Source organism: Berghia stephanieae, chromosome 2 (genome assembly GCF_034508935.2).
Source record: "Berghia stephanieae isolate SIO BIC M18660-M18661 chromosome 2, UCSD_Bste_1.3, whole genome shotgun sequence".
In the NCBI taxonomy this organism is placed as follows: Eukaryota; Metazoa; Mollusca; class Gastropoda; order Nudibranchia; family Aeolidiidae; genus Berghia; species Berghia stephanieae.
The window spans coordinates 117,076,396-117,104,116 of record NC_088361.1 but is presented as its reverse complement, the minus strand read 5'-3'; the positions used below and the strand labels follow the sequence as shown (position 1 = coordinate 117,104,116).

Here is a 27,721-nt window from a genome sequence, read left to right as displayed (position 1 = left end):
TGTGTCTGGATGAGACTTTTAGATGATCTCAAACTAAGTACACTGATAGGTTGATCTTGGAATCTACATCTGTTCCCTATTAGAACACATTCCCCTTTACCTTACCTTTTCTTGGATGCTTTAATTGTAATTCTCGAACTTTTTACTATACCATTTTCTTCATTTTTACTGGCGCTGATATGACCTTAATGTGTTGCAAGCGCCGTAAAACCCTTAAAAACAAACAAAAGCATTGTTGACATCTGACATCCTGTTTGATGTATTTTTTATATTCCTTCAAGGAATGCCCAGGTGATGGGATCTTATGGTGCCGTTGCGAAAGGGCGTATTTTAAAAAAAATAATTTTCTTTGTCAATTTGTTGATATTGAGTTCTGTAATAAGGGCAAGACACATTATTATAAAAGATGGTTATTCTATAATTGTGGCTGTGTCAAAAGGTCGTTTTCCTAACATTTGACCAAAAAAAAAAACTTTATTATTTTTGAAAAGCTGTTGAAAATTTAAATTTTCATCTATTAATCTGAGATGAAGATGAAAAACTGATAGTCTAGCACCAAAATGATAGCAGAAATAGCTTCCATGCTTTGTCTACCCTTTTTGACACTTTAAATAATTATAACGGCAATACTAATGGTGGTAAACCCAAAGTTTTTGGGCTATTTATCATTAATCCTCCCAGAGGAACTGATGAAGACTAAAGTAATTACTCAGCTTTTTAAGATAACCTTAAAATAATGTCTTTTCGAGTCAAATGTTATAAATATCACCCACTGGCAAAACCTAGATTGCCCTTTCAAATATGCTCAATGTAGGCTGATATTGCAACCCTTTAATTCCTTTTGTTGAAACACGTGGGCATTATGACTAATTTGCCCGCTTTGTGTCTGTCTGATTTGATGCCATAGTGATTTTGACTGTGCTTTTTCTTTACAAGGTGGTCCTGGTTTATATGACCCCTGTGAAAAAGAAGCTTATGATGTGACAGCCACGCTAACTAATCAACAAAGAGAAGATATCACTGCTCTTGCTCAGGTAGGGTGACACCCCTTTGATCATAACTTACTTTGATAAATAAAGTTTTCAAAAATCCAATATACTAATCATATATGTATATTAATTAGACACTTGGTTAGTGTGGATTGAGTTATTAACAATTTTTATTGATTATATACCAGCTATTTCTTTTCTGTAATATTCAATAGTGCTTTCGGCAATTTGTTTATATTAGGTGAAACTGATGAAAAGTGACAAATATTGAAATATTGGTATTGTACTTTTTGAAGTTGATGTATACAAACACATTTGTATGTTCGACAAAATTATCCACAGCATGCCCTACGACTCATAGCTTTCCGACAAGTTCACAAAGTTCTTGGTATGGATATGCTGCCTATGCCACGATTTAATAATAGAAAGAGAAGACACACTAATAGTACAGAGGAGGAAGGTGAGTCCTTTCTTTCAATTGAAATAAGGAAATTTCAAAGTTTTGTTTATTAGCTAATATGAGCTCTTTCATTTCCATGACATACGCTCTCTCTCTCTCTCACACTTCTCTTCTCCTCTCCTCTTCTCTTCTCTTTTCTCTCTCTCTCTCTCTCTCTCTCTCTCTCTCTCTCTCTCTCTCTCTCTCTATACATATATATATATATACATATCATATACACACGCCAAGTGGCATCGTGCAGGAATAACCCATTATGTGATCCAAATGAGAATCAATAATCTTGCCCAAGAGAAAAAACAAAAGTAGAAATTGCCTAAAGCATGGCTTATATTTCGAGACCTCCCGAGTCCCAGAGCAATACCTTAACCCTCTCATCCATTTTCATGATTATTTGACATAAATCCAATTAAGCAATGGGCTTTTGGTACTGAAGAACCTCCACGAATAAGGAAATGACATTTCATACTAATGTGTTTTGTTACAGGGTTGTCATTACACTTTACATTTTTAATCCTTCTCAATCTATCTCACTGTAAACAGTCTAATTTCATTTTGTGTCCTTAATTTCCGCTTTCACTGATCTTTCAGCTAGGAGATGATGTGATTAATATGTGGCATCCACATTATATAATTTTAATGTGTTATTGTTGTCATTAACCGATACATTTTTAAAAATCTAAATTTTACCTTTTCTTTAATACAGTAAAAACCAATTAAACCAAAAATGTCAAAACTGAAAAGATTGCTAAACAGAAAGGGAATCAAAATGTTGTCATTTTTTCTTCTTAGTTTCTGTTACCCGAATATCGATAAACCGAAAGTACTATGCTCAAACTATCTTTAAGCCGAAAAGCAATTGTCAAATAACAATAAGCTAAGAAAAATATATTGCTGATAACCGAACAAAATTCCTGTTACAACCGTTACACAATGCTCTCTCTTGTATCCATTCAACACCGCTCACACACCTCCTTTGAAACCCTCTTTACTTTGCCACCAACTCCCCAACCCCATCCCCACACTAATCCACAGTGCCTTATTCAACTATTGCCTCTCTTCTCCCCCTCTCTACCAACCCCACCCTGACTACACATTCTTACTTGATGATGAGAACACAATATGCTCTGCTGGTTGAGAGCAGTAATGTTGTAACTACCAAAGATGACATTCGAGTTATAACACGATTGCTCTCTTTGGTACCTACTATCACAATGCTCGTTTGTGTACACATATAGGTACAAACACCCCCCCCCCCCCCCCCACACACACACACACATGCACAGAAACACGCTACACTTCTTCAACAATTGAACAATTTAATTTGATGCATTCTGTTTGACAGTGGGATAATATTATTATCCCTTGAAAATCATAACTTTTTGAGGTTTACCTAAATCGAAATAGAATTCCAAGTCCCTTGAATTACAGTTTAACCGGTTTTTACTGTATTATTATTATGTAACTTACTTGAAATTTTCCTTTGTTGGGTGTTTTTTTGTGACTATTTGCATTCCACAAATTAAATCAGATGATGTTCTCTCATATAAATTGCGTAATCCATTTTAGAGGTTAGATAAAAGATGGTGTATGACCACTATTATTAAAATATCTACATATTCACTCAGTAGATCTGTTACCAATGTTGATAATACGAGTAACAAATGATAAAGGCAAAATAAAAATTAAGTGTAGTTAATATAATTCATAATTCAAATGCAGTGATATGAATTTTGTACCTTATTTTCAGTTTTAGGTCTTCATCTGTGTGATCAGTTGGGAAAAAATAATTTGAGATACACAACAAACATATACATATTTGATAGAGTGACAAAACACCATTTTCTCTGATACGTCCAAACATAATGTAAGACTGCTAGTGCAAATAGGATTTGAAGATTTAAAAGTTATTTCATAAACGTTATTCAGTGATGGTGTTTTGTCATTTGACATTTTGAGGTCTTCAAATCAAGATTTACTATCAAGTTTAATATTAGAAATTATTTCTTCTCGTTGAAATATAGGTGCTGAAAAGAAAGACCGCAAAGAAGCAGAAGGTGCAACTGGTACTTCCAATGCCTGAACCGTCAAAAATTTTAGGCTTAAAATGTATATTCATTTCATTATTGTCTTTTTGTTGTTTGTTTTAAAAAGAAGGAAACAAAATTCAATTAATTTTCAAAACAGTTTCGCATTCATGCAATTGTCTTAAGTTTAGACTATTATTTTTGACAGCTTTTTACCTATTTAGGTTGTTTTTGAGTCTCATTTTGAATATTTTGCTACTTTTTCACTCTTTTTATAATTTATAAAGGTTGCCATTGTTGTTCACATGAATAAATCTAATTGTTTTTATTTTCAAATGTAAGATATATACAATGGGTCCTAATGGCTGTGGCCTCTATTTCAATAAGAGAAAATTAAATAACTGAAATATCTATGGTGTTAACTGTCATGTGGATTTTGTAATATATTTTCGCCAAGTCCCAACATCATAATTACATACAGATACATTTGTTGCCAACATTAATTTGTTTTTTTTTCACGACAATTTTAGGATTTCAGTCCTTTTCATTTTAGCTTTTTTTTTTTAGGTACTATAGTGATTTCATGAGAATTAAGGGCTGGTATTTTGTTAGGTTGAGATATTGCTCGTCAGTTTAGGTACTGTTGTGATTTCATGAGATTTAAGGTGCTGGCTTTTTGTTAGGTTGAGTTATTGCTCGTTAGACTTCTTAAATGTTCGCCCTTCAAAGGGAGCCCAAATGTCTACAATGTGGTTCTTCTATACAGTATAGATGATGAACATTATTCTCATTAAGATCTATTGCAATGTTTCATTACAAACCTTATTGGTAGTGTTGTTACGCACAACTGCAATGTTTTTTTTTTTGTTCATTATTGTAGATAAGCCTCCATTTAATGTAAGACTATTTTTGGAACAATAAGAAATATTCTCCACATTTCAAGAGTAAGAGTTGTCCCTATTGAGTATTGTCCCTTTCGAAGCATTATATATCGTACAATTTATTTGAATTCGGTATGTTGTTTAAATATTGACTTTTTTTTCTGAATAATTTTTGGGCATCACAAGTTATGCGATCCAAGTTCATGTGTTCCTCTCCAATAAAATGATTGTAGCTTCAATTCAATTATCTTGTTTACTTTTTTTCTTCTTTTGTGGGTGGGGACCCCCTTACCCCCATCATGGTATGTAGAGGTCACTCTAGCTATCTCTTCTATTTTACTGATATCCTTTATCCTGGGTGGGGTTCCTGACCTCCCATAGTGGGCAGGGGGGTACATACTGTGTCTTCTATCCCCTTATATGTTTTCCAACATGCTTTTTGTCTTTGTCTTGGAATGAGATTACTTGTTTTGTCCTGGCCCTGGCCGGAGTCCTAGCTGGGAGGGAAACAGTCAAATGCAGTTATTGTTTTGGGAGATGATATTATTTTCCTTGTATTGTTATGTATTATTATATTTGCTATTTTGAATGTATAATGTAAGCACTTGAGTGTATTCCTCTTTGTTGTATTTTGTGCTTGTGCCCGGATGAGACTCATAGGTGATCTCAAACAAAGTACATTGGTGGTATGCTCTTGGTATCTACATCCGATCCCTATTTGATCCCAGTTCCTCTATGTTTTAATTTTTCTTGGGTGCTTTAATTGTAATTCTAGAACTTTTTACTATCCCGTTTTCTTCCTTTTTACTGGCGCTGAAATAACCTAAATGTGTTGCAAGCGCTGTAAAACCCTTAAAACAAACTTTATCATTTCCATGTGGTTTTCTATCTTTGTCTGAGAATATGTAACTGAATAATGCTCAACTTCCACATTAGTACTCAGTGGTGCTTTATAATTCACATGTCATTCACCAAATTCACTCAACAATGCCTCTCATTTTAAGACAGATAGAATAGGCTGCCGTACCAGTTTGCTGCAGCTTATTGTCAAAGATAAATTAGTCATATGCTGAGTCATTATAGTTGATGAAACATGGAGTCATCATTTTGAGTCGGGCGGGTGGTTGGATGGGAGCATCACCCTTGAATCATATACCAATGATGTTCGCATGGGTGTACGATCCGAGAGTGATGTCGTTTCTTCTTCTCTTTACTAGCCTATCCTGCTTCTTTGGTTTGTGATTGTATTTTTGACAGGGGATATTTTTTTTTCTGTAAATCTTCTGCCTGTTTGTTCTTGGTTATTTATAATTTAGCTTATGATATCTTTAGGTTATGATTTTGATTGACATTTGTACTATTTTTGTTAGATTGCTTGTTTTTTTGTTTCAGCGGTCTCTCATATAACCTCAATTGTGTTGGAAGAGACCTAAAGCAACAAACAAACAAACAAAATTTTGAGTCGGAATCTAAGCTGCTTGTTTTTGTTTTTGAGGGTTTTACGGCGCTTGCAACACATTAAGGTCATATCAGCGCCAGTAAAAAGGAAGAAATGGGAAATCAGATATAAAAGTTATAGAATTCAATTAAAGCACCCAAGAAAAGGTAAGACAAAGGGGAATTTGTTCAAATAGGAAACAGAAGTAGATTCCAAGAGCACACCATCAAAGTACTTAGTTTGAGATCACCTAAAAGTCTCATCCAGACAAACACAGGCCCCCACTAAGAGGAATACACTCAAATGTTAACAAATCAAATATAACATGTAAATAAAACATAATACAGTACATAACAGAGAGATGATTTACAAGGAAAAAAATATCATCTCCCAAGGCAATAACTATACATTCGACTGTTTCCCTCTCAGCCAAGGACTCCGACCAAGGTCAGGACAAAACCAAGCAATCTCACTCCAAGACAAAGACAGAAGGCTATTGGAAAACAGATAAGAGGGGATAGAAGACACAGCAAGTACCTCCCTGCCCACTATGGGAAGTAGGAACCCCACCTATAATCTAAGCTGCAATCAGTGGATTGGCAAAATCTGCCATCACCAAAGGTGAAGATTTATTATTGTGAAAAATCAGGGGACTTCGTTCTCCCCCCCCCCCCCCCCCCCCAGAGATTAATGGGGGGGGGGGGGGGGGAAAGGTTATAAGAAAACAAACCAATAAAACCCAATTTATTTCTCTCCATGCTGATAGTTTGAGCCGTGTTTTCTACCTGCCTGGTTGACCTTTACTTGACCCTTCACGACTGGACATTCCCCTCATGGAGTGTCAATAATTTATTCAATCCTCAGTAGACTCATGGCCATATAGTGCTCAGCAGCGGGATGCCCGGATTGTTAAAAAGTTCTAACTTTCAATAGGTTTTTTAATAGTGAGACTGATATTGTATTCAGTCATATTTTTAACCACAATTTATCACTTAAGTTTCCGCAGACTTTGTTAATAACCACAAAGAGACTGTGGAAGATTTGTCTCCGTAGGATTGGGAATCACATCGCTGCTGTTACTGCTCTCTTGGTGAAAACGTTAAGATCTGATTTCAAGTTAAAGTTCAATAGAATTCTATTTGTGAAAGGGTTAAAATTCCAATAGACGAATACCTGCATGATTCTGTTTAAACCGAATGAAGTCAAATGAAATACAAACAAGGCAGTCGTGGTGTGTTTTAAACTTTAAATATTCTCTCTCATGTTTATTCTGATAGTCTTCTGCACTCACTCGATGAACATTCCGTGGTGGAATGTGCCTGCTTACCATTTTTTTTATTCAGAAAAGTATTCTACTAGTTACTAAATGAGGTCAGTCTGTTTAAATGAAGGAGAAAAGAATGAGTAGGCTGAGGATGTCGTGGAATTTCCTCTTTATTTCATTACAATGCTTAATGATAGTTCACCTTCACTTAACACAGCTTGTTTTTTCTAAATCTGACATGGCGGTTTTTTGAAAGTAAAAAAAAAGAATCCCAAATTTTGAAAGCTAAAAACAGTAAAATTTTATATAAAACAAAAATAATACAGTGCATAACAGAGAGATGATTTACAAGACAAAATAATAACATCTCCTGAAACTATACGTTTGACTGCTCCCCTCCCAGTCAGGGCCAGGACAAAATCAAGTAAGATCAGGGGCCCCACCCAGACTCTCAGCCACGGACTGTTGGCAGGGTCAGGACAAAATTATGGGAGGTCAAAAGATTCCACCCATTACTCATCCCTGTGGGCATATCCTTGACTGAGTAAAAATCGAATGAGAACAAACACTGCAAATCTACAGATGAGGTGTGCATTGTATTGTTTAACTTTTGTATTATTTTTTAAAGAATTGTTTGTTTCTTTATTTTTAAGAGTTTTATGGGGCTTTCAACACTTTTAGGTCATTTCAGTGCCAGTAAAAAGGAAGAAAATGGGATAGTAAACAAAAATTTAGATTTACAGTTGAAATCACACGAGAAAAAGTAAGACAAAGGGGAAGGGTTCAAATAGGGAACAGATGTAGATTCCATGGGCAAACTATCAGGGTTATTAGTATTAGTTTGAGATCATCAAAAGTCTCATCCAGACACAAGCACAGGATCCCACTAAAAGGAACACATTTAAATGTTTACAAATCATAGTATAATAAAACCAACAAATACAACAGCACAAATTTGAGAGATGATTTACAGAGAAAAAAATATCTCCCAAAACTAACATTATACATTTGGCTGCTTCCCTCTCAGTCAAGGACTCTAACAAGGGCCAGGGCAAAACCAAGTAATCCCATTCCAAGACAAAGACAGAAGGCAACTGAGAAAATAGTTATAGAGGGATATAAGACACAGTAAGTGACCCCCTGCTAACCATGGGAGGTCCAAAGTGCGCATTTGGAAAAAGTCAATATCAACAGTTCCTTCATTGACAGAAAAAAACGGAAATTTATTTGATTATGAAATATAATACGATCTATTACAATCAATAAGATACTGACATGACACTAATGACATTGCTTTCATCCCAAAATCATGATTTCCTATGGTACCTACATATCTTTTTTTTTAAAAAGAGAGGGGTGGGGGGGGGGGGGGGGGGGAAGAGATAAAATTAATAAATTGTAGATTACCTCAATAGATAGTTGCGTATGCACAAGCACTAGAACTATCCCGTTTAGTGAGTTCTTTAAAAAAAAATTTTCAGGTTTGCTTGAATTGTACTCGCTATCAAAAAGATTCACTGGGATGTAACGTGGTGCTCAGGAGTAACAGTCTAAAATAATCTCTTATCACAAAACAAAAAACAAAACACGTATTTATCCATTTTCCCCATTTAAAAATGGCATTCTCCCAAATAGTTATGGATATGAATAAATAAATAAATAAATAGTGACCCGGAACATTTAATAAAATCCAATAAATATCGTGATATTAGTGGTTAAGACAAAGAACAAAATATGAAGAGTGATCAAACTGCAATTGAAACCATTGCCAACTCATGCAATTATCAATTGCCTACTATTTAAAATTTTCTACATTGACTACACATCACATGGAAGCTTCAGAGCAAGACTCAGAGCAAAAAGTAAAAAGATCTCCTTTCCAGAGATTGGCTTGACAAGCTTACAATGAGGAAATAAGCAAACCAAAACATTAAAAAAATGTAATGAGAGGGAATGGGGGAGGGAGACTAGTATAAGAAGAAGGGACAAAACTGTCAATCTCATCGTGACCAAAATTTAGTTGTGTAAAAAAAAAATGAACATCTATTTGGCTTTCCCTTGATTTGCCACCTTGGCTTTGGCTGCTGCTACTTCCTCAGCTGATGCCAGGTAGTAGTGTCTCACGGGGCGAAGATTCTCGTCAAGCTCGTAAACTAGTGGCATTCCTAGAGAAAAGGGGAAAATGATTTCATCAATATTAAATTGTGACAATGTGAATGCTATATTTTTTTATTTTTTTTGGTCACAGTATAACATAGCAATGACTATGAAAATTTTTGTTTTCTATTTTTGTAGGAAATACTACTCTTAAATCAAAGCCCTATCTCCACTGAGTAAAAATCTTTTTGAATTTTGAAAATCCATTAATATATAACAAAGTTATGCAGTTTCAAAGGTGTCATTTATTTGGATGACTCACAAAGAGAAAAAAATACGGAAAATATGGGACGCTTTTTCTGCGTTTTATTCTGGTTTGTGGCTGTATCTCGGTTAATACGTGGAATTAGATATTGAAACTTGGCAATTTTATGGCAAAATTATCAGAAAATATGATGACAACAGAAAAGTTCTAACTTGTATAGTTTTAGAGCTGTATGGCTAGGGTCAACTTTAATTTTGTTTTAAAATATACATAATATTGATCATTTGGAACTTTTCCGAAGTGAAATCTTGTGTCTACAACCCATACAAATGACTCGAAAAATGCCTGCTAAATTATTATTAATCAGTCCCATGAGACCATGGCTTATGTTATTTCTAGTATTTATTTGAGAGAGAGAGAGAGAGAGAGAGAGAGAGAGAGAGAGAGAGAGAGAGAGAGAGAGAGAGAGAGAGAGAGAGAGAGAGAGAGAGAGAGAGAATGTGTTAATCTACTATCCCTATGACATAACAACGAAACACTACGTTAATTTACGCGCGAGGATTTGTGTCATCCGTCGTCGCGAACAAGATTGCCAGATGGCCACGTGTGTGGCCAAATATATAATTTTGCTTCTTTTATTAAATTTTATTGATCTATTTTTGTCTCAGTGACATTTATCCTAGTCTATTCAATTTTCTGTTTGTTAAAATTTAATTCATTTTAAGTGGGCCAGTCTTAATAATGAAAGCCATATGATTTTCTATTTAGCCACTTTTGAAGTCGAATTTGGTCAGGTTAAAGTCTGGCCATCTGGCAGCCTTCCCTCGCTCACGTCATTTTCATTTTTGTGTCGCGCGATGGTGGAGCAAAATGGCCGTCTCCATATTTTCACTCATTGAAATGCAAATTGGGTTGATGTTTTGTGAGAATACGGGAAAAGTACCTATCATAATCGAATGAAATTAGAAATATAAATAGAAGAAATGTGCATATATAACCTTATGAGCGACAAAATCTCTCCTCTTTGTAGTTTTAGAAATATTGTACTCCAAAGAGTAAAAATCTATTTTTAACGGTCTTCTGGTAATCGTACGAGTTTTGTTGCTTGACATAATCTAAAATGACCTCTTTTCTAACTGTGTGCCAACTTTCAGTTATATTCATCGATAAACAGCGTCGTAATTAATTTTTTAAAATAGCATGTACGGAACGGCTTCGTCCCATATTTTGTCGCGAATTTGGGCACTTCGTGAGCGAAAAAGAGGCCCAAAGATTTGTGCGGGATAGTCATTGCTATATAACACTCAGAAAAAGGCCAAGTGAACCATAACTCTTTTCAGAGCATTGATACTTTATTCTCAAATCATATTTTAAAAAATGTTTGACACCTCACTCCAAGCCCTTGCACTTACTATCTTTTCTTTTTACTATCATATCTTTTCTTTCTAGAAATTTAAAAATGTAATTCTAGTACATTGAAAACCATTTGGGACCTTTCATCTCAAAAAAGTATTGTGTTGTAGTGACCCTGATGTTTAAAATTGAAGTGAAGTCCAGATTTTTTTTTATGATCAGTGAATGGGAAGCTGGGTCAGCTAGATCTCGTGGAAAATAGTTTGCGATAGACTAGCATCCCACCCAGTAGTTGCTATGGTCCGTTTAACACTAAAAAAACCAAACTGGGGTAATCTCTGGCTCTATGGGCTTTATGGTTCTAAAGGATTATTTTGTAAGCTTTGAGATAAACGCCTTTTTTGATGAGAGTGGGGTTCATGTCTTCAATTTCAAAATCTTAAATTTTCTGATTCTGAATATTTTTAGTTAAAACTCAACTATCTGGCTCTGTCCAACAATATCAGATTGATGCGGTGGGTTATATGAGTACAGTGAAACCTTGTGCTAGGAGCACTTTTAGAAACCTTAGAAAAATGGCGGGTATAACGAGTTGGGAATATTACAACTAAATTTATCATTATTTAACACAGCCTGTGCTCAGCATCAAGTTGGTGGTAAGTGTGCATGCACACAAACACACACACACACAATCACACATACCAATACACACTGTCTCTACCTCTCACACAAACACACATTTACATATTGAAGCGAGAAGACCAAAAACAAAAGGCAATGTTCATTGTCAAGGTGATTGCACATAGGTAGAAAATATTTGTCAGTCACAGTATAATGAATGCCAGTTACAGCAAATGAACGACTGAATCAATGAATTACTTTATTGAAATTCAAAAGGTTTCTCTGCTAACTACACATCGTTATTAAATGCAGCTATTGAGCCAATATGCAACAATGCAACATACCTGTAGGGATGTTCAATTCAAGAATTTCCAATTCTGTCAGGTTATCCAGGTACTTCACCAATCCCCTCAAACTGTTGCCATGGGCAGAGATTAATACTCTTTGTCCAGACTGTCAGATAATGATAATAACAATAATAATAATAATAATAATAATAATAATAAAAAAATAATAATAATAATAATCTTTATTGTCCAAATAGGCAATTATTGTTAGGTTACAGCTGTTGTAATTGGCGAAAAAAAGTAATTAAAACAGTGGTAATGATGATGATGAAGTATAAAAACTGATTAAAAGCAGTAAAAGCAAAAAGAAAAACATTGGTAGATAATAAATCTTTTCCCCATTCACAAACATTAATCCTGCCGTCAACTCTACACAAAACTTCAAAATTGTAAGCAAATGACTGAACTTTTCCTTAGTTTTGTAGAAGAAATGTTGCCTTTCTAAAAATCAATATGAAAACATTCAAGGTAGACACAAGTTACGAAAATTAGTTGGCATGATAAGGACTGTACTGAAATAGTAATAAAATAATAGAAATTTCTCTAGTTCAACTTTTTTTTGTATCCCACAACAAAATATGTACTCATAACAAAAAAGTTTGAAAGAGGTGTTTTGTTACATTTTTAAAAAAATCTGTAGAAATATAGTTGACTTGAAAAAATCCTCCTTTATTATGTTTCTTTTTATATCACCATCCACACATCCATTGTAAGTCAGGTGCTTGCAAATTTTGTGGGTTAACAACAAATCTAATCATTTTCATAGATTTAAAGGGGGAAAATACCACCTCACAACTAACATTACTGTAAACAGTATTGTTTCAGTCCGAATAATTGTAACATCGCCTAACAGGTGTCACGTTACACCCTACATATTAAGTGTAGCTGTTGGCCAGGGACACCTTGTAAAGCCCTTTGAGCACGTTTAGTGGATATTGTGCTATATAAAAGCTCAATTTTTGTTTTTTTTTTGTTTTATAATGGTAGCAATTTACTCTTTTTATACCTTACCCGGATAGCAGGTACAATTGAATCATGCCAGAAGGGTAAAGTTCTTGCGACTGTGTCCTTAAGACACTCTGAACCTGGGATCACTCCTTCATCCATATTCTGATAGAAAAAAATAGAACAGAGGCAAGGGTTGAAAAACAGTAAACATCATTTTAATATGCATTTACTTTTTATTTTAAAAATCTGTTTTGATTTTGTATTTGAGGGTTTTACGTTGCTTGCAACACATTTAGGTCACTTCAGCACCAGTAAAAAGGAAGAATGGAGATTCCAAGAGAACATTATCAGTGAACTTAGTTGGAGATCACCTAAAAGTTTCATCCAGACATAAGTAAAGAATTCCGCTAAAGGGATTACATTCAAATGTTTACAATACATACTCAAGACAAAAATATAATAATACATAACAGAGAGGTGATTTACTTGGAAAAATAAATATCATCTCTGAAAACTATAGCTATATAGCCGACTGTTTCCCTTTCAGCTATAGAGTCCTTCCAGGGCCAGAACTAAACCAAGAAAATATAATTCCAAGACAAAGACTGCAAGCAACCTGGAAAACAGATATAGGGGGAAAAGAAGACACAGAAAGCGACTTCCCTGGCCACAATGGGAGATTTTAAAAATCTATATTTTAAGCTGATAAAAATGTATTAAGGGGGGAAGGTTAAGCTATATTATTTCCATTTGCAGGTAATTTGAAACTTCACAAATTAAATATACTTTTATAGAATTGTAAAATAAGTTTTCCAGATAATTTCTTTTTTGAAATTTGATTATATAAATGTAAATAAAATAGCATATAATCAAGTGACTTACAATATTTATTAATCTGGATCTACAATGTAAAGTTAAGAAATAGGGCTATACAGTTAACCTTTGGCCGAGTAGTTAAGGCACTGCACTGTGATCCGGAAGGTCTCGGGTTCGAGCCCTGCATCAGACACTTTCGTTTTTTTTCCTTGGGCAAGATTATTAATCCCCCAGTTCACTTTGTCCACTTGGGTGATTCCTGTTACCATCAGACATCCTGTTTGATGGACTATCTATATTCCTTCAAGGAATGCCTATATGATGGTATCTAATGATACCATAGCAGAAGGGCTATTTTAATTTTTAAAAATACTGTTTTGAGGCAACAGGTCCAAAATGTGATGGCAGATTTTGCATATATAATAATTTTACTTACAGAATATTGTCGCTGTTTCCCAGCCCAATTTTTGTCAGTCTTTTCCATTTCAAGAGGAGGGATATCATAAGATCGACGCCAAGTCTAAATACAATATAAAAAATAAGAATAACCTTTATAGTATATACTGTACAGTATAATGCACAAATCTTTATCCCTTTATACCCAAACCAAACAATTCTTAGCATATCTTATGGCAATGTTACCACCTCAAATCCATCCTCCTAACACCCCTCTCTCATTCTCTCCTTTCTCCCTTCCCCTTCTCTCTACCGTAAGCATTTACATGATCAACGTCCTTAAAGTACATACAAAATTTTAGATATGTCTTATTAAATCACACCCTCATAATTTATTTCTGGATGAAATATTCTAATTTAAAAGCAGTTTTAAAGAGGCAAGGTTAATACACTAATAAATTGAAGAAATAAATGACCCATGACTTGATAAGTTACAGAATAGTTATTACATGCATGTTTAATGCTTGTAATTTCTAACTCAGTGATCTCCTCTTACTCAGTCGCCTGTGGTGGAAATTAATTGCTCAGTGACTGCTTTATCTCTTGTAATCAGCTAGCGGAACCCTCAGAAACTGGGGGCTTTTTGCTAAATGTTCAGTTTCAGCATGTCTTACTGTGCTGTGCTGTGTACTTTGCTTAGTTTAGCACAAACCGTGTGGCTATGTGGTCTTGTGATATGACACTCGCTTTCGGATTGGAAGGTCCTGGGTTCGAGCCTCATTCGGTGCATAGTTGAGTCCTTTGAAAAGTCTATTTACTTATATTTTGTCACTGTACTCAGGTGTAAAATGAGTACTTGGCTGTCAACAACATTGTCTCTGTTGGAAAAAAATTGTATTATCGCCTAACAGGAGTCATATCTCGTTCTTTATGTTACGTATTGCTGTTGGTCAGGGGCCCTTTGTAAAGCGCTTTGAGCAAGGTTAGTGGATATTGCGCTATATAAAAGCTCAACTTAAACTGCCATTGTCATTGTTTATATTCTAAAGAATGTCCGAGGGGCATGTTTATGTTCCCTTCCACTAGTTGTCTATTAAAGGTAAAATACCTTCACTTGCTGCTCTCCGTATTTCTGAGCAGTTTCTGCTTTGTTCAAACCTTGAAGAGCTCCATAGTGTCTCTCATTCAGACGCCAGGACTTTACAACAGGTATCCAGTGGCAATCAAGAGCCTCATTGATGATGTTCAGGGTCTTTATAGCACGCTTTAACAAACTCGTAAATGCTATGTCAAATTCATACCCTCTGTCACTCAATGCCTTCAAACAAAAGAAATAAGAAAATTATGAGGACATTCTTTTTTTTTTAATTTACAAACATGGATTAAGGATGAAATAAGTTTTTCATTTTAACTCCTCATCAGAAAGACTGAAACTTTGAAAATATAATTTCTAAGATACAATACCAAAGACTTCTAATTTATTAGTATATAGTAAAATCTATGCCAAAAACTTAAGCAGCTACCTCAGTATGTTACACAATTTTCAATACAAAGCAGAAATTACATTTGATTCATTTCTAAAGATAAAATGCCCCCAATGAGTCCTGACTTGAATCCAATGAACTACAGCACTCGATCAATGATGTCCAACATGGCCTATAACTATAAGAGTCATACAATGTTTTACACAGAAGCAGAACATTAGAAAGTAAATTGGATCATGGGGGAGGGGGGGGGGGGGAGAGAGAGAGAAGGGCTATGCATCGTCATAAAGCAAAATGGGAGATCTACAGATGATATAAAAATGAGAGAATTATGTCCAAAATCTTCAATATGACAATCATGCAGTTCGTTTATTTCAGTTAATATTTTCAATGTAATTCCCTGAAAAATTGTGCACATAACATTCAATACGCTGTTTTGATTAGAGTAAGACATCAGTCTTTTGCATCATTTATAGCAGACCTGCCTCCTACTACGAAATTTTCGTAGAACTACAGATTTTTGGCTCCAAACTGACAATTATAAAAAAATCTTTGATAAAACTTCTTGAAACAAAGTTTTGTTGCTCTAGTCTATAAGGGAGTTAAAAGAAATCTTTTAACATATGAATGACAAATTGGTAATTTTTACTAGTAGTTCTGGAGTCTACTATGTTAAAAGCCCTGAAAACTACGAATTTTTCAAGTCCAGGTAGGCAGGTCTGTTTATAGTCAGCTGGCTAAAGGCTTCTAAATTTTCCAATTAAAAATTATTTTTTTCCAGCACCCGATATATGCAAGCTCTTTGAATGTCTTCAAGCAGTGTTACTGAGTACCTTCTGTTGACAACTTTGTCACAGGAATGAATTCCACGGCATACACTGTTTTTGGAATTTTGTCAGGTCCAGTTGCTTTTCTTGTATCAATATTAGAAAGGCTATAAACTCCTGATATTGAAATTTCTAGAGGTATAGAGGTACCTGGGCATTGTAGAATTTGGCAGCAGGTTCTAATGGTATCACACTACTATGTTATGATGATCTATCCAGCTGCAAATTCATCGCCACATTCGTGTACAGTCACGAACTCACCTGGAAGCTTCCTCACAACGCAATGCTTGACTAAATGCTCTGCCGTTTCGGGCTCTTGACCACAATGAGACAGGTGGAAAGTCCCTACTGATGAGCGTTGATACCTTGAGGCAGGTTCTCGACCGAAGTCATTCGCTGCCACCTATTGTCTCCTTTTGCTGGTACAGAGGCCTGGCAACTGTCCAAGGCCAGGCAAGCTAAGTACAGGGGTTGCTGGGACTTATTTTGGCTCAAAACAGGGGCACCGTTCATTATGTGCTTGAGAGGGGTTTCCCCATTCCCTCTCTCGATCTTATTAAGCCAGAATTTGGCATATGTAAGTTGGCCTTTCATTTGTGAAGGGCTATGCATTAAATATGTTTGCTTTGTTTTTGCTTTCATGGTAAAAAAAGGATGTTATCAGTCCGTTCTGTTAGATGTTTCCAACAATTTATTTCCACCTTCATTGAGTGTTACATTAACAGTCTGCACTTCTTACATCCTTTTGTTGCTGAGATTTGAACTGCTTGAACTTTGCCCAACTTTCATTTGTGAAGGCTTTTGGCAAGTTGACAAACTTAAAATTTGCTCAGATTCAGGGAAGAAAGATGATTATTTCATAAAATATGTCTAGATACTGTATTTCAAAACTGCTCTAAAATGTACTTTTTGTTGAAGTTAACGATGCAAAGTGAAAAGACTGCTGTGATGCATCTCAAAGCATACATGTTGGTTGTAGTTATGGAAAATGGTCCCTCTGTCTTGTTTGAGTAATCCAGAGTCCAATTTCAATGCTATCTAATGACAATGACATGATCACTTCTTGATTATGACTGATGACAATGATGTTTACGGTCATCATTATTCTAACTTAAGAATAGTTACACTATTTATAGGAAAGGATGGTTGTTTTGGATGATACATTTCTTTCAAACAGATAATTATTATACCTGGATACCTGGATACCTCTGTATAGAGCTTTTAGACTTGGTGTAGTCTCCTTCGCTCCTCCTCATCTATTAATGATTGGACCAATTTTTATAATTGAACTTGTTTCCTAGGGTGTTGCTTATCTCCAACTCTGCTTTGAATTTATTCAAATTTTTTGCTGATACTGTGGTTTCTTGTAGTTTATTCCAGTTATTTACAATTCTAGATGAAAAAAAGTTCCTTCTTTCATTTGTTTTAAAACGTTCTTTTTTCAGTTTCTTGCTGTTTCCTCGTGTCTGAATGTTCTTGTTTGGTTTAAGGAATCCTGCCTCTACCCTGTCTATTCCCTTTACTATTTTATATGTTTGGATCATATCTCCCCTTCTTCTCCTGTAATCTAAGGTCGGTAGATTTAATTCTTTCAATCTCTCACAGTAGGTTTTGTCTTTCAGGTGTGAAACTCGGGCACTCAGGTCACATTAATTTCACATTCATAATACGTATCTAGCCTTCATAATAATTGTTAATACTCAAACTAACCTGGCCTGCCTTTTGAGCCTCCTCCACGCCATGCTCGGATAAATCTGCATCATACCATCCGCAAAACAGATTTTTTGCATTGTATTCACTTTCACCATGTCGCACAAGTACAATCTTATACTTCGTTGTCATGATTATTTATTTTCGAAGGGAATCTTCCTGATAGTCAGTCGTGTATCAGAAGAGTCAGAGAAAGGGACAACGAAGCAAACGACCTTGTCCTCAGTGAAACCGACATAAGATCCTTAACCTTGACATTAGCCCAAGTTCACAGGGTCAGAAATGTCTAAACAAAGCGCGATAACTCTCAAGAATCAGATTTCCGCGGGTCGTAGAATCTGAGAAGAATAGGTCGACGATAAAAAGTTTAAAGTCCTGTTTTTTCTGATTTTTATTTTAAAAAAGGAAAACAGTTGTGATTACAATGTCAATCGACGAGCACATGAAACCACGGATTAATGCATCCATTTTACCTAATTATGTTGGCAAAAATGTATCTTTACTTGGGATTGCGAAAAACGTAAGTTGACGGTATCTCTCGAACTCTAGACCCTAGGTATTCTATTCTAGACCGTCTATCTATCACTATCAATATCAAGTGGCAGTTCGGTCTTAGTTAGTCTGAATAGTCCCTCCCGGCTATTCGGACTCAAAACTACAATGTACGTGCGCAAACACAAAGCAGACACTTCAGACAGTAGGCAGAAGAAGCGTTTAGAGGAAATTCTGTTTTGCCCATTTCAGACTGACTCAGCTAAAAATCCCTTCTTCGACTAGGAGGATTGTTACCTGTCTAACACTATCCGAATACTTACTTTACTGTTACAGCTGTAGTCAGGCTAATCGCCTATCAGCCGGTTGTTACTGTCTTCAGTGCTTATTTCTTCTTTTTCGTTGTTTTCATGCTCATATTGCAATTTAGTTTGGTCAGTTTTTGGTGCATGGAACCACTCAGATGTAAGGCAAAACTTGTAATTTCTCCAAATTTTGTCCAGTCTGTTTTTGAAGGCATTTAGGGATGGTGCTGATACAACATCTTCTGGAAGGGAGTTCCAGGGATTTATTATTCTGACACTGAAGAAGTTCTGTCTGACGGATGTTTTTACAGAGGGTTTCTTCAGTTTGAGACTCTGGTTTTTGAATTCCTTTCAAGTGTCAGGAGGTCTCCGTTTATGCTGTTAATGCCTTTCAAATATTTGAAACTTTCGATCATGTCACCTCTCGCCCTACGGTAGTGTAGTGATGGCATGTTTAGTTTTTTCAGTCTCTCACTGTACTCAACCTTCTGGAGTTCTGGGATTAGCTTGGTGGCTCTGCATTGGACTGACTCAAGTTGATCTTCATCTCCTTTATATCGGGGATGCCATACTACATTTCCATATTCAAGGTGAGGTCGAATGATTGATGTGTACAGGGCTGGTAGAGACGTGCTGTCCAATGTTGTGAAGCCTCTCCTTAGAAGTGTTAGGAGCCTACTTGCCTTTTCAACGTGGATGCTTACATGTTGTCTGAACTTCAGGTCTTTGTCGAAGTTTACTCTCAGATCTTTTTCGAGTTGCACATTCTCCAAGGGAACGTGTTGTCCATTTGACACCATTTTATATTCAACATCTTCACTATTATTCCCAATGTGCATGACCTTACACTTGGCAGCATTAAATTTCAATTGCCACACATCTGACCAAGACTGCAGTCTGTTTAAATCTTCCTGGAGTGTGACTACCTGGTCGGGTACACGGGCAAAAAGTTTTGTGTCATCTGCGAAAAGGTAGGTTGTGGAGTGGACAGTTTCTGGTAGGTCATTTACAAAGCATACAAACAGGTATACGTACTATTTTGTTGTGATTTTATTTGGATATTATATAAAGATGTAAGAAAAGCTTTCCTTTAGACCACAGTTACAGCACATTGTCATTAACTGACTTGTATTTCTTTTGAATTTGAAGGGAACTCTTACTCTTTCTTTTTAAACTACTTGTGTACAAGGGCGCCTTGGTACAATGTAAACTGGGCTACGCATCTATAATTATAATTCATATAAATCATGCATGGCTATAATGGGGTAATACTTCTTGTCTTAGAACATGGCTACAATGGGTGTGTGAGCTGCAATTTTAGTACCCAGTTGAGACAAGCTAGGTACTCAAGAAGAAAAGAGGAAGGCACACATGACACACATAACTTATAGGGCATGGAGATAGAAGGGTGTGGGCCAATTGCGGTTATTGTGTGTACTAACAACGTTTTTCTGTGTACTTTGTGTATATCCACAAAAATGATGCAACAAAAGGTCTGTGACTGACTGATCAACATCTTGATACAGTTTCAGTTAGGTGTAGATTAAAGTGAGGGAAGTGCGTCTATTGACTGGTTTGGTAACTGTCCAATGAGAAGTGAGATGGTGATGAGCTCTTTGTTAAGCCTGAAGCTAGGTGCGCTACTTGAGTTTTGAATTGCACTTAGTAGAGGTAGTGGCTGTCAGTGGCGAGGTTGGAATGGGTGGAAAGCAGAATTAACTGTTGTATTGTTCCAACCCTTGTATCCTGAAGTAAGTGGAAGGTGGGGTTAAGAATGGTGATTTATGGGGTTGGGGGTAGAGGGATAGAAGTAGAAGTAAAAAATCACGTCATCAGATTTATTTACTTAGGGAGATAACTTTCTTATTTCCCTCAGTATTGCTTCCCTTCAGATACTGTATGCATGGATGTAACGGGACTTAGCTACAACAGGGATTTTTTTATAGTCCCATTGTTTGTAACAGAGTTCCGCTGTATCTAACGTGACTTCCAATTGTTCAATGATTTTGTCTTTCACATCAAATAAGGCGGGTTTAGACTACCTGTTGATAGTTACTCTATCATTATTGTTATTTTAGGCACTTTGATAACCCCAGTCAAGTGGCCACAGATAGACCAAGATTTTGGTCTCCCGAACCAAAATCAACCGATTTGGCAACTGTATTTTTGGTTAGGAACTGTTTCTTTAAACGATCACTGTATTAGTAGAGAGGAGTTTGTAAAAATGACACGGTAAATATGTTCTTATAGATTGGAAGGTCCTGGGTTAGAGTTGCGCGGAGCATAGTTGAGTCCTTTCCTTGGAAAAGACTCTTTACTCATGTTCTCTCACCGTGCTCAGGATCAGTGAGACTCAGCATTATAGACTTTGCTTCGCAACCTAGTTCATAATCCATTGCGTTATGTGGTTTTCAGCAAGCTACTTCTCCTTAGCTCAATTTGTGGCGCTGCAACTCACACCTGGGTTATTCCAGTCTTCCTTTGGAGTAGACCCTAAGACAAATGTCAGCATGAGGATGAAGAAAGTGAACTTGAGGGAGATAACTATATATGCCATATTACAAGCTGTTTGTGTGTAGGGAAGGGAAGGGGGGGTGTTGTTAGTGACAAATTCATTTCCTGTTGTAGCCAATCGTGGCACTGAGTATAGAGCGAATGGCGAAGTGCTAAGAATAAGCAGAGAGGTGTCGGTTATGCGTAACGGCGATGGGATGTATGAGTGGCTGTGCATGTCTGCATGTGTATCAGTATCATATTGTAAACACATACGCAACTGTCAATCGAAATCACCTGGCTCATAAAAAAAAAAAATCATTAATCCATTTTATTTTTTTTATATTGGCTGAGTGAAATTTGTTTGAGGAAACTGTGTTTGAGGCAAAAATTAGTTCGAGGCAGGAATGGAATGTTAAAGAATAATAAGGAAAAAATTTGGGACATTCGAATGAGTTCGAGGAATCAGTGCTGGAGTGTATCTGCAAAGGGAGATGGTTGAATTTATTTATTTTTTTTAGATTTCAAGTGAGTTTTTTCAGGAATAAAAATCTGTGACTTGTGTTTCTTGCTCACTAAAATTTCCCATCTTTCTGTTGCAATTTTAGGATGAAAACGGGGATTGTTAGAGCATTCACAATCGGCTCTTTTATTTTTTTGGTGGTTAATTTATCAAATTATGTAAACACCAGAGATTATTAATTTAACCAAGCTATGGTTTTAGCCAGCACATAGGTGAATGAGAGAGGTGAGGCACAGATTCAGTCAGACATATAAATGCCGACTAAATGACATCTTAAACTTATCCCAGTCAAGTCATATAACATTTCAATGTAAAAATAAAAAATCACAAGACTTACCTTTGATTTTGAGGGATCTCTCGATTTACAAAATGTTCTCTTTCATAACATCGTAGCTTAGAAAGTCGATTCATTGCCATTTTTATGGAATGCCCTATGAAGCGCACTGCTTTAGCATTAATTTTAATTGGCACTTAGTGTTGCCATCAAAGCTGACAGGCTGACAGACCCAGCTACTGCAGGAGAGTTCAGGTAAACATGTGATGCGCATTTGTTGTTTGTGACAGTCTTTGTGGTACCCAGTTTGTAGTAATATTGTGTTGTAATTGGATTTATAAATTAATTGTAAACTTGTTTTCTAATGTTGTAGGTGGATAATAGTGGCAACTTCTTTACATTGACTACTTCTGATAATAAAGATGTCAAGGTCATGCTGCAGGAACCGGTAAGCGTTTATGTTCAATTTCATTACACATGATTATTTTAACATTTCATTCTTTATTTTAAGAAGAAAAAAAGGTTTTCGTCATGAAAAAACTGAAATACAAGAACCTAAATTTAGCATTTGCCAGAACGAAATTTTACATACTTACTATTACTAATAGTACAATGTGCACTTATTTAATTAATCATTTTAAATTCTTCCCTTTAACCAAAATCTATTTCACTTTTTAGTACAGTGCAACCCCTGGATAACGACATTGCTCGGGACCGGAAAATTATGTCGTTATTCCGGAGTTTTCAAGATGGCGGACAAAGGGGGTGTGGTGAGATCATGACGTAACTATAGTACTTTAGTCTGCCATGGGTGAGACCTATGAATACCTAACAGTGCGATGTGCGGTCCAGTGCCTGAAAGAAGACACGTCCAAAACCGTTAGAATGAGTATTTCTCCTATTTACAAAGGGTATAGATGCTATGCGATTGGCTAAGAAACTCACAACATTGCCATCCTGAAAAATAATGGACTAACACACATAACAATGTGTAACCTTGAACGTTTATAGTCTGGTTAATACAGTTTAGTGGGAATTACTCAAAATCATGGATGGCAAATAACAATAACAAATGCCTGAGTGATGTCAACTTCGTTCTATCTATACCAGTTTCGATTGAACCTTCAAATGTGTATTGCCTTTGTTTTGGTGATAAGCAGTGCTCGAACGCCATTTAACAAAACTAAGAATAAAGCAAGAAAATCAAGTACACCAATATGATAAATTTCCACAAGAACATAGATGCACACATCGAGACAGTTTTGATTTTAAGTAAAAAATAAATCCATACAATACTGCTATTGATATTTAAATACCGAGATTCTTTTTTAATAAGTGCACCAAAATTTACAAGCACTTAAAAATTAGTAGACCTAAATCTTGCGATAGTTATCCCCCCCCCCCCCCCCCCCCCCCCCCCCAAATAAATAAAACAAAACAAACAAACAAACAAAAAGATGTATAATAAAGTGAAAGAGGCTGTTACTGCTTTCCCGGCTATTCCAGCATATTACGTATGACCATAAAAATATCCTTAATTGTCCCCATTGGACACAGCATTGCCTGATACTGATATCATCAGCTAACCTCAACTGACCTCAGACAGGTAGCTATCGTGGATGGTTAATGGACCTTGAGAGTACCATCCACCGATAAACCTCTTTTGCTGTGAGCAATCGCAGATTCCACGCAGTCTAGTAAACATGTCTTCTGATTGGTCGGTAACAAAGCAATCTCATTGGGAGGGGGAAAAAGGCGTTTAGTACGAGATGACAATGTTTTTATGTATCAACTGCCGATTATTGCTATAACGATGTCGCTAAGTTTGCGGGTGGTTGGATGGGAGCATCACCCTTGAATCATATACCTATGATGTTCGCATGGGTGTACGATCCGATAGTGATGTCGTTTCTTCTTCTCTTTACTAGCCTATCCTGCTTCTTTGGTTTGTGATTGTATTTTTGACAGGGAATATTTTTTTTTCTGTAAATCTTCTGCCTGTTTGTTCTTGGTTATTTATAATTTAGCTTATGATATCTTTAGGTTATGATTTTGATTTACATTTGTACTATTTTTGTTAGATTGCTTGTTTTTTTGTTTCAGCGGTCTCTCATATAACCTCAATTGTGTTGGAAGAGACCTAAAGCAACAAACAAAACAAAAAACAGGGGTTTTACTAAAATGTATGTCGTTATTTTGGGGTTTTTATTACTAATATCATATAGCAAAAAATTCGGGACCAAAGGCCAATGTCGCTATCCAGGGGTGTCGTTATCCAGAGGTTGCACTGTACATATCTTGTTTTCATTCTTGTGCTATTTTCTCATTTTTTCATTTCATTCATGATTAATCATAAATTATAGATACACACTTTGAATACCTTTGCTGGCAGCAAATGGTGTTTAAATTATGACACTCACAGTTTATTTTCCCCTTTGACCTGTTTTGTTATGGTACACTTGATCAAATTATAGCATGTAGGTCTTGTGAGTTTTTCAATTTCCTTTGTCTTCAATATTTAGGCTCTTGTGACCAAACTGGGTTTAAATGCGGGAAACTCTTAAGATTATGTCACTGTCCTTCTTTTAAGTGCTCATCTGATCTAAAAGTGTCTTAAAAAGAAACCCTTTTATTTTCCTAAGGTGAACCAACTTGTATCGGGTCTAACAGAAGTCTATGGTACGGTCAAGTCACCAAATTCTGTCATCTGTGATGAGTATGTAGTGATTCCACAGGAAGTCGCAGCCAATTTCAGTAAGTAACAGCAACTTTTTTTGTGTCTATGTAGGTAAATTTCACATGCTGTTTTCAGATTATATTGACTGAAAAATTAGAATATATATATGTATATGAACCTTAAATTACATCATTTTGTCACAGCGCCCCTCCACTCATTAACTTTTTCTTCTTAAAATTTTGAATATTTCAATTACCTACCGTCTATGCATTTCCATCGCACACATTATTATTTTTTTTAAACAAGTAGATTTAGAACTTCGTAAACTTGTGTTAAAAATATCAAAGTCAAAGTGACAAATTAGGGAGCATGCACTGATGTAAGATAACGATTTGAAAAAAATTGTATAAACTAGTACCAAAGCAGAGAGGAAAATACAAAAAAATAAATTATCCCATAAAATCAGTCTGCCTCAACTGGGGATTGAACTTCAGGCCTTATTTACTGATCAGATGTGCTACCATTACACCACAGAGGTTACCCAATAATTGAGATGATTTAATGCCTATATTCTTCTCAAGGATATACATTTCCGCTGTGAACCCTCACTGCATAAAAAAAACACATAGAACACAAGTCACAAGAGAGGATGAGGCAGGCTGATTATTTTGGGATTGTTTTTTTCTTGTATTTTTCTATCTGCTCTGTCTAGCACTGTTACATACACTCACTTCTTGTCCACCCAGCAGTGATGGGGTATGTAGCTGGTCTGTTTGATCTGGTGGAAAGTACAATGCGATTGATTAGCATCTAAAAAGGTAGCAAGCAATTTCTATTGTCCATCTCAGGCTATAGAAACAGGGATAAACTCCAGCTCCATGAGCCTAATGTCTCTGAAGGACTATGTAATCAATAGGTTGGGGATTAAGGCATTCCGGACATGAAAAAAATGGAACTAAGCAAAGATGGATACAGTATGAATTGGGGGAAAACAAAATTAAATCGATGTTTAAATAGGTAATTGGTAATTTATTGAAATATTTTTGTCCTCACCAGATATGTCTTTGTACCAGAAAGCTTTGGAATATACACAGAGATGTTCCAACCTATACATTCAAGGAGGAAATATTGAGGACTAATCATTAATTTATCAATTTATTTTATATTATTTATTTTATATTATTTCACAAAAGATTACTCTTTTGTTTGATGACTTTAATATTGCTTCTTCTTTTTTTTAAAAAATGATCATTGCTTTGTGTCATATGAATATTATTGTTGTGCAAACTATTAGAGGAAGGGAGTATGTAATGAATGTGCGACAGGTTGAGGAAGCGTACATGCTCTGAATGTGTGAAAGGATAAAAAAGAATTAGTTAGAGAGTGTGTGAAGTGAACATTTTTGAATGATAAACATTGTTAATGAAAATACAGGAAGTGTATTGTTTTTGACAACATATTATGACTCAATTTGAATTTGATTTTATGCGGATGGAGGTGTTTGGTTTGGAAAATGCTTTTCTGTCTTGGGCAAATTACAAAAAATCAGTACACTCAAGTACGGTTTCTCAACCTCCTCGGCTGGATGGGGTCTTTTAACTTCTCATGGTGGGCAGGAGGTCACTTGCTGTGTCTTCTATCTCCTCTATATTTGTTTGATTTCTGTCTTTGTCTTTGAATGGGATTACTTGGTTTTGTCCTGGCACTTGCCAGAGTCCTTGGCTGGCTGAGAGGGAAGCAGTCAAATGTATAGTGTTAGTTTTTATCCCTCTTTTAAATCATCTGCTACATACTGATAGTTATACTTTAAAAATAAAATTTGTATACATGTGAGTACATTCCTCTAAGTGGGATCCTTGTGCTCTTTTCTTAGATCCGACTTTTAGGCGATATCAAATTAAGTACATTGATGGAATGCTCTTGGAATCTACATCTGTTCCCTATTTGTACCAATTCCCCTTTATCTTACTTTTTCATGGCTGGGTACTTTATGACCGTCCCATTTAAAAAAAATTGGCGCTAAAACTGTTATGACTTAATGTGTTGCAAGCGCAGTAAAACCCTTTAAAAAATTTAAAACAAAAACAACCTCCTCGCACATACAAAAAAAAGTTGGAGGAAACTGTGTCAATGTCTTGCCATAACATGTATAGTAAAATAAAGGGAGTAAGAATGACTTGTAAAAGATACAACACAAAGTAAATGATATTCGGCCATTGGCCTTCTTCAGGCAAACAAGAAAAGGAAATATGTTATATTAGTTATATTACATATTTTCATTATGGTTAATAAATGAGAAAAAGAGGGTAAGAAAACATTAGGGTTAAAAATGTGTGTGTGTGTGTGTTTACTTTGTGTTGTGTCTTTTATGAGTCATTTTTACTCCCTTTATTTTACTGCCGGTATACATTTTATAGACTCATTTAGGCACCTCTAGATGTTGCCATTACAACTTGATTATGGCTCAGCATTAAGGTCTTTGCTTCGTATGCAAAAGGTACTGAGTTCGACTATCCACCATGCTATGTGGCCTTGAGCAAGTCACCTCTCTCTAGTTCACCTGTGCTGTGACTGACACTGACACCCTAGTCATTCAAGTCTTCCCTTGGAATAGACTGTAAGGCAAATTTCCTCTTAGGGATGAAGAAAGGAAACTTTATTATTTATTTACTTTATTGATATGTTGAGGGAGATGACTTGTCACAAGGGATTTGGGGGGATTGCTATGTCACATTTATTTACCATCGTACCCAAGCATTAGCAAATCATGGATTCAGATTGGAACCAACTACAAACTGAAAAGAATAAGCAGGGAGGTGTTGGTTATGTGAAACACCAGTGGGTTATGTGACTCTGCGTGTATCATACTGTATCCATACACCCGCAATGTTCCGTTGCCACAAGAGATACACAATAGACACACAAGTCAAATGTATAGTTTTAGGAGATGATATTTTTTGTCTTGTAAATCATCTCTCTGTTATGCATTGTATTATGTTTTGTTTACATATTATATATGATTTGTAAACATTTGAGT

At 35.8% G+C, this 27,721-nt stretch overlaps 3 protein-coding genes across 5 annotated transcripts in view; 2 read left to right on the top strand and 1 right to left on the bottom strand.

Moving 5' to 3' along the window:
• The window catches only part of LOC144966360 (zinc finger RNA-binding protein-like), a 31,848-nt gene extending 27,250 nt beyond the window's left edge, over nt 1-4,598 (top strand). For all 3 annotated transcript variants that reach the window (XM_078902695.1, XM_078902697.1, XM_078902696.1), the window contains exons 21-23: nt 937-1,034; nt 1,332-1,449; nt 3,471-4,598. In XM_078902695.1, the coding sequence (XP_078758821.1) occupies nt 937-1,034; nt 1,332-1,449; nt 3,471-3,529 (275 nt within the window). In that variant the 3' untranslated portion in view covers nt 3,530-4,598. The remainder of the gene's footprint in view (nt 1-936; nt 1,035-1,331; nt 1,450-3,470) is intronic.
• A 3,656-nt stretch (nt 4,599-8,254) lies between these two features.
• LOC144966357 (2,3-bisphosphoglycerate-dependent phosphoglycerate mutase-like) lies at nt 8,255-18,185 on the bottom strand. The gene is made up of 6 exons (XM_078902693.1): nt 17,921-18,185; nt 15,008-15,217; nt 13,940-14,023; nt 12,751-12,849; nt 11,737-11,845; nt 8,255-9,221 (listed from the first exon to the last, which is right to left on the bottom strand). The coding sequence occupies exons 1-6, from the start codon at nt 18,050-18,052 to the stop codon at nt 9,100-9,102; spliced, it is 756 nt and encodes a 251-aa protein (XP_078758819.1). The 5' UTR covers nt 18,053-18,185; the 3' UTR covers nt 8,255-9,099.
• Nucleotides 18,186-18,226: 41 nt separating this feature from the next.
• Nucleotides 18,227-26,146, top strand: LOC144966358 (replication protein A 14 kDa subunit-like). Its single transcript, XM_078902694.1, has 4 exons — nt 18,227-18,440; nt 22,381-22,455; nt 24,650-24,761; nt 25,741-26,146. Exons 1-4 carry the CDS (start codon nt 18,345-18,347, stop codon nt 25,821-25,823), a joined length of 366 nt encoding a protein of 121 aa, XP_078758820.1. The 5' UTR covers nt 18,227-18,344; the 3' UTR covers nt 25,824-26,146.
• The last annotated feature ends 1,575 nt before the right edge of the window (nt 26,147-27,721 follow it).

Excerpts from the sequence above, each read along its gene's own strand:
- LOC144966357 (XM_078902693.1), bottom strand. The coding sequence starts at position 18,052 with ATGACAACGAAGTATAAGATTGTACTTGTGCGACATGGTGAAAGTGAA. Across the intron at positions 15,218-17,920 it reads AGGCTCAAAAGGCAGGCCAG|GCATTGAGTGACAGAGGGTA; the intron begins GTTAGTTTGAGT and ends TTTTGTTTGAAG. Across the intron at positions 14,024-15,007 it reads ACGGAGAGCAGCAAGTGAAG|ACTTGGCGTCGATCTTATGA; the intron begins GTATTTTACCTT and ends TATTGTATTTAG.
- LOC144966358 (XM_078902694.1), top strand. The coding sequence starts at position 18,345 with ATGTCAATCGACGAGCACATGAAACCACGGATTAATGCATCCATTTTA. Across the intron at positions 22,456-24,649 it reads AGGTCATGCTGCAGGAACCG|GTGAACCAACTTGTATCGGG; the intron begins GTAAGCGTTTAT and ends TATTTTCCTAAG. Across the intron at positions 24,762-25,740 it reads GGAAGTCGCAGCCAATTTCA|ATATGTCTTTGTACCAGAAA; the intron begins GTAAGTAACAGC and ends TGTCCTCACCAG.